The sequence below is a fragment of the Trichechus manatus genome, unplaced genomic scaffold (genome assembly GCF_000243295.1).
Source record: "Trichechus manatus latirostris isolate Lorelei unplaced genomic scaffold, TriManLat1.0 scaffold00054, whole genome shotgun sequence".
NCBI lineage: Eukaryota > Metazoa > Chordata > Mammalia > Sirenia > Trichechidae > Trichechus > Trichechus manatus.
This window is the reverse complement of record NW_004443990.1, coordinates 11481927-11487926: the sequence shown is the minus strand read 5'-3', so window position 1 is coordinate 11487926 and position 6000 is coordinate 11481927. Positions and strand designations below refer to the sequence as shown.

The following is a 6000-nucleotide window of genomic DNA, read 5'->3' as shown; positions in this document are numbered from 1 at the left end:
CCTGTAAGAGCACTATGAGCCAGCTAAACTCCTAATCTGTAAGCCACACAGTATCTATATGTATGTGGTATCTGTAGGTCCCATCTATAGAGCAGTCGGTGCAGGAATTGTGCTAGTTGCTTTATGTATCTATAGCATTTAAACCTCATAACTAATGGAGGCAGTTATTAGCATGCCCACTGTACAGATCAGAGAAGGAAACAACTGGCCTAGGGTCACACAGCAGCCAAAAGGCAGAGTGAGGATTTAAACCCAGGGCTGCCTGATTCTACCACCTATATTCGTCAACAATCATATCACTGCCTGCTATTGCAGACTAAAGAAGATTCTGACTCAGGGAGGAAGCAGCAAGTCACACAGTGGAGGGATCAACATACAGATTGGCACCTACCTACCTTTGCTGATAGATTTGGTTTTCTGGAAAAAATACAATTGCTCAGAAAGAGTTTCAAACGTCATCATGGCTAAAACCATCAAATAAATAACACCGGTGCAAAAATTGGGGGGAAAAAAACAAAAATCCAAGTGGGTGTATTATTTCAAACAGGAAATAACGGGTTGCTTGATTTTCCACTGTCAAAATACCCAGTCACTTGGTGGCAGTGTTCGGGATGCTTGTGAATATTCCCATTTGCACAGACTCAACATGCCTGCGCTTTCCCTCTTTCTGGAGATAGTGACAGAAAGGAGAGACGAAGTTATTTTTAATTTGGCCACTGAACGATTGTCCAAGTTTTCCCTTCCAGCAGCTAAGCCTATACGTTTTCTCAGCAGGGTATTAATTACCTGGCTGTGGGAATGGCCAGACGGGCTGTTCTGGTGGCTCTGGCTGCCCCCACCGGCTGTAATGCAATTGATTGTGGACCCAGCAGGACTCAGAGGCTTCAGCAGGGAGCTTCCTCCTTCTCAATAAACTCAGACATGGGTACTGGGTAACTTGTTAAACACATTTATTGATTTCTTGACAGTAACCAAACACAGTGATGACCATTATAAACAAGAAAAGAAAGGCATTCGTTTGTACTGTGTGAGATCTGGCTGCACCTGGAGAGAAAAGACACCCCTTTCCCAGGAATTTACAAGGCAAAGTGCATTCCTTCAAGGGAGCATCACAGGGGGGATGGCAGTTTCAAAATGCAAGAACTCTGTTGCCTGCTATCTCAGGCTGAATCTCACCTTGTATGAATGATTGAGCCATGGAGTAGAATTAAAGGTATGCTTGCTTAGCAAATGCATTCCTGATTGCCACAAACTCGGTAAGAATTGGTTGCAAATGAACCAAACATGTAGATGAAGGAACAAGTGAAATCAAAGAATGCAGTTGCATGGAGCCAGGGCTTCACCTGTAAGGAAGGAGAAAAGACCAAAGCCAGAAAAATGAAATGAACTCGTTAAACACATTTATTGAGCTGTTAACAATAACCAAACACAATGCATGACCTTTGAAAAACAAGAAACAGCAAATGGATCAGTTCTGATCTTGGCAAATCCTACTACAGATATGTGACAAAGAGGGAAATAATTCCATTTCTTTATAGTCTGCAGTGATATATATACAATGTGTATCTCTTCAATGTCTGTCCTTTTTTTTTTTTTTTTGAGTAAACAGAAGAATCATAATCTAGAAATAAGTGTCCTTGGTCAACTTTGTCCTGGCTCACCTGTCACCAGCATCCTCAGAGGATCCTAGGACACTATCCGAGATTACTTGATGCAAAGAACAAAGCCCACTTGATGCTGTGTCGGAGCCGTGTTTTCTCCTCTCTCAAAATTTGGAAGAATTTTGTATGTACAAAGACCGAAAAGTCTCATTGGGTAAATTTATTAGTTCAGGAAAACGGTATTAAAATTGTAATCAGGTTAAGTGAAGTTATTTTCTTCTAAGACCTCTGATGAATGAGCCTTTTGTTTCTGAAATTTGACCCCCCAGCATGGAGGTTGTATGAGTGTGTATGTGTGTAGGTATGTTTGCATGTATGTGTATGTATGTACGAGTGTTTTTATGCGTGTTTGTGCGTGTGTGTAAGAGATTTGTTTCTCTGCCTTGGTGTTGCAGATACTTTCATGATGAAAGGGCCAATCCCAGGAGTGAATGAGGCTTGGGGGAGGGAAGGAGAGAAAAGAAAGAAGGGGGACATTCTAGGTTACATCAATTCACAGTTGTAGCATTTCACTGAGGCGGGATTCTTCTTGGCTTACTTCCCTACTTGAGGAGCCATTCATTTACTGGAATGAGGGAGAAAGAAAAAAAGAAAACACAACACAAAACAAGGCATAACTGAATTGATTTGCACACAGTTTGGGGAGCTTACTCTAAAGGGAAGAGACTGTATTGTAAACATCTGCTTATAATGTATCCCAGCTACGCCCCCCGCCCCCACCAACCTCCCCATGAACCTCTAAATCTGTCCTATCCAGTATGGTAGCCACTAGCCACATGAAGTGACCATAAATTAAAATTAATACAAATTAAACAAAATTCACAATTTAGCTGCTCCATTGTTCTAGCCACACTTTAAGTGTTCAATAGCTATTGTAACAGACATATAGAATATTTCCATTCATTGCAGAACGTTCTAGCGCAAACTTCTAGTTCATCTAGAGTAGTGCTCTAGACCAGGGGTGTGAAAAGTATAGCCTGAGGCCCAAATCTAGCCTGCTGCTTGTTTTTGTAAATAAAGTTTTATTGGGATACAGCCACACTCAGTAAATTACATATTGCCTATGACTGTTTTCCCCTCTACAATGGCAGAAAGCAACAGAGACTGTATAGTCCTACAGAGCCTAAGATATTTCCTAGTTGGCCCTTTACAGAGATAGTTCACTGACCCCTGCTCTAGACTGTAATATCAGTATGGATAGGGGTTGTATCTGTCTTCATCACCACTGTATCCCCATAACATCTTGAGACATAGTAGGTGCACAATAAATAGGTGTTGAATAAAGAGAAGGCTCAATGAATGAGTTGGGTATTTATTTGCCTGGTAGTTCTGGCAGTGGAAGCAGAGAATCTATTGTTTTGACATTTTGTGAGTGTGTCTGAGAGGGAAAAAAAAAAGGAAAAAATGGAGGAAATAGGAGAGATGAAACTGGGGACCGTGGGGAAGTGGTGGTGGCTGTTTCTAGAAGCCGCCTGATAACCACACTCCCCCACATTTGGGCAGCTCATTATTGCTACAAAGGCCTTCTCCATCTGGGTTCTCATTTGCTCCTCACAGCAAGCTGTGAAGCAGATGGGATACACCACCACCAGGTGCCATGGAATCGATTCCAACTCAGGGAGACCTCATGTGTGTCGGAGTATAACTGTGCTCCACAGGGTTTCCAATGGCTGACTTTTTTAGAAGCAGATTGCCAGGCCTTTCTTCCAAGGTGCCTCTGGGTGGACTCAAACTTCCAACCTTTTGGTTAGCAGCCAAGCGTGTTAACTGCACCACCCAGGGACTATAGTTGACAGGATAGGGACTGTTATACCCCAATGAAAGGAGCCAGGTCTGGAGGGGTAAATGACTTGGCTGGGTTTGCATGGCTACTAAGTGACAAAATGAAGCTTGACCTCAAGTGTCCTGACTCCTACTCCAGGGCATTTCCATGACACTGCCCTGCTTCCATTTTCCTGTCTGTGACAAGGGTTTGTTACAATGATCAACAGATATTTAGTCAGTGTGGAGGAAGAGAACAGAGGGGGCTGGGTGTGGACCAGAGTGTTACAGGTTGTGGGAGTCATCTTAAATGTTCTCTTTAGTAGCTATAATAATCACTTCCAGAGAAATAGCAGAGGACAAAGATGCGTTCACACATATTACCTCATTGGATCCCAGTGTTCTGGCACCCTGAGTATTTGCTCACCTGGGGAGCAGAGGGCCTCATCTTGCAGATGAACAAAAGCTCTAAATGCTACTAGCTGTATTGTTCTAGCTGATAACCTTGGGCAAATCAGCCTCTCTGGGCTCTTCTGTAAAATGGGGAGAAAAAGGGCTGTCTTGCCTGACCCAGAGGGTCTTTTAGAGCAGGTCTCAGTGGAAAGACTTAGCTTTGGGCTGAGACCATTGCTCTCTGAGCCACTGAACCCACCTCTATACTGAAGCTTCTGGGCTCGGTTGTTTGGACAGTCCTTCCCCTGTAAACTGAAGTTGATGTTGGTGCGGATGCAGCGGTTGTTGAGTGGCTGAACAGGCCTGAAGTTGTCACTCATGCTCAGGAATATCTGAGATGGCTGATTCTGGCTGAGCAGGCGTAAGGAATGCATCTGAGGAGAGAAGAGTAGCTGTGAGACCCACGCATCCTCAAATGCACTAGGGAAGAAGTAAGACTACGTAGTCCATTGGCCAGTCTACTGTGGTGGTACTGGCTGACTGGGAAGGGCATGTGAGCCCCTCAGGGCCCTTTGTTCATGGGTTCATTTGTGCTGCAGGTCCACTCATGGCTCCATGCATGGAGTGAGCCTTGCCTCTAGCTCACTTTCATGTCTCTGGAAAAGTCATTTACTCTCTTTCATAGTAAAATATGCCATCAAAAGAGGAAATCCAAGTAGGTGTTCTCCAGGTTCCCTTCTTTCTCTGACACCCTGTGGGTCAATAATTCCATGACTTCCATATTGGTATTATCCAGAGCATAGTGATTGGCCCAGGGCACAGAGATAAACTAAGCTAGACCAATCTGGTTCCTTTTCTGTGAATTTGAAATCAGGGCTAGTAGCTGGACTGTAACGTTTGCCGACATGTTCCACCACAGGACTGTGAAGCAAAGGAAGACGGTCTCTAGCAGGACAGTGGAGTGAAGCAAATGTGTAGTAAGATGTGGGGAGAAAGAGAGAGAGAGCTTCTGGGGTTCTGATTCCCTTGAATTCCTGACATCAATTTTTGATCTTAAATTCCGTAAGATGCCCCAGTATCTATTAAATACATCCCCCTTTTTAAGCTGAAGCTATCTGGAGGGGGTTACTGTTACTTGTAATTCAAAGAGTCCCAATCAATACAGATTGGATTAGGGACTTCAGATTGTTCAAATTGTTGTTAGCATGTGAGCACAACAAAGAGGCTGGATTCTGCTCATCTTTCCTTTGAGTTTGTATAGACTGTCACAATCGTAGAATGTCAGAGCTGGGACAGGCTCATCTAATTTACCCCCCTTATGAAGAGGAAGAGTATTTATCTCAGAGCTGTGGGGTGATGGGCCCATGGGCACACAATGAGCCATTAGCAAAGTGGGAAGCAGAGGCAGAGACAAACTTGTTCCCATCTGGTTCTGAGGAATACTAGTCCTGTGAGATGCTCTGAAAACAGTGAAATGCTGCATATCGTTTTGCCTCCTCTTGGAGACTGACTGACATGTATTGTCATTTTAAAGACCCTGAGAAACCCTCCAGTAATGAATTCTATTTAACTTTTTTTAACCCAGCTTTTTCCAAACACATTTCCATCATCTGTTGTTTTTGTTGAACATTGTAGCCACAGAGCACATTTTCAGAACTAACCATGCTGTCTTTTCTCACTTAGGCAGGTGGGATGCTTCTACAGTTAGTTCATGTGAAAACTTTTAAAAGGCTGTTTCTTTAAACACCACTCCACAAACCCAGCCAGTCTTCACATCACCTTCCCCACTAGCTAAGGGACCACAGAGAAGCTCACCTGCATCCTGGTTATATAGACAGGTTTATTCATTATTATCCAACTTGCTGTCTCATAGCAGGGTGGGATAGTCATCGACCCATCGTAAGTAATGAAACTAGAGGTTTCTGGATATAGTTCCTCTATATTAAGTCCCTGTAGTAAATATGCATCATCTAGAGAAGAAAACGAGAAAGACTTAAGAATTGGGTTTCTTGAAAAAGTGCTGATTTTCCTGAGATATATATATATATATATTTGGATTCCAGAAGGCTGTATCTGTCAGAACAGGCTGTAGTAACAAACAGCACCCAAATCTCAATTGCTTTAAACAACAAAGGTCCATTCCACGTTGGCTGAGGCTGTCCCTTTATGTCATTGTTGTCTGCAC

The 6000-nt window shown here is 43.3% G+C and overlaps 1 protein-coding gene across 2 annotated transcripts in view; it reads right to left on the bottom strand.

Moving 5' to 3' along the window:
* Positions 1-926: 926 nt before the first annotated feature.
* CA10 (carbonic anhydrase 10) overlaps positions 927-6000 on the bottom strand; it is a 543166-nt gene continuing 538092 nt past the window's right edge. The window contains exons 8-10 of one of the 2 annotated variants that reach the window (XM_004377910.1): positions 5631-5785; positions 4075-4249; positions 927-2226 (exon numbers count right to left, since the gene is read on the bottom strand). In XM_004377910.1, coding sequence (XP_004377967.1) covers positions 2204-2226; positions 4075-4249; positions 5631-5785 — 353 coding nt within the window. In that variant the 3' untranslated portion in view covers positions 927-2203. The remainder of the gene's footprint in view (positions 2227-4074; positions 4250-5630; positions 5786-6000) is intronic. The other variant, XM_012555979.1, reaches the window with a different exon arrangement.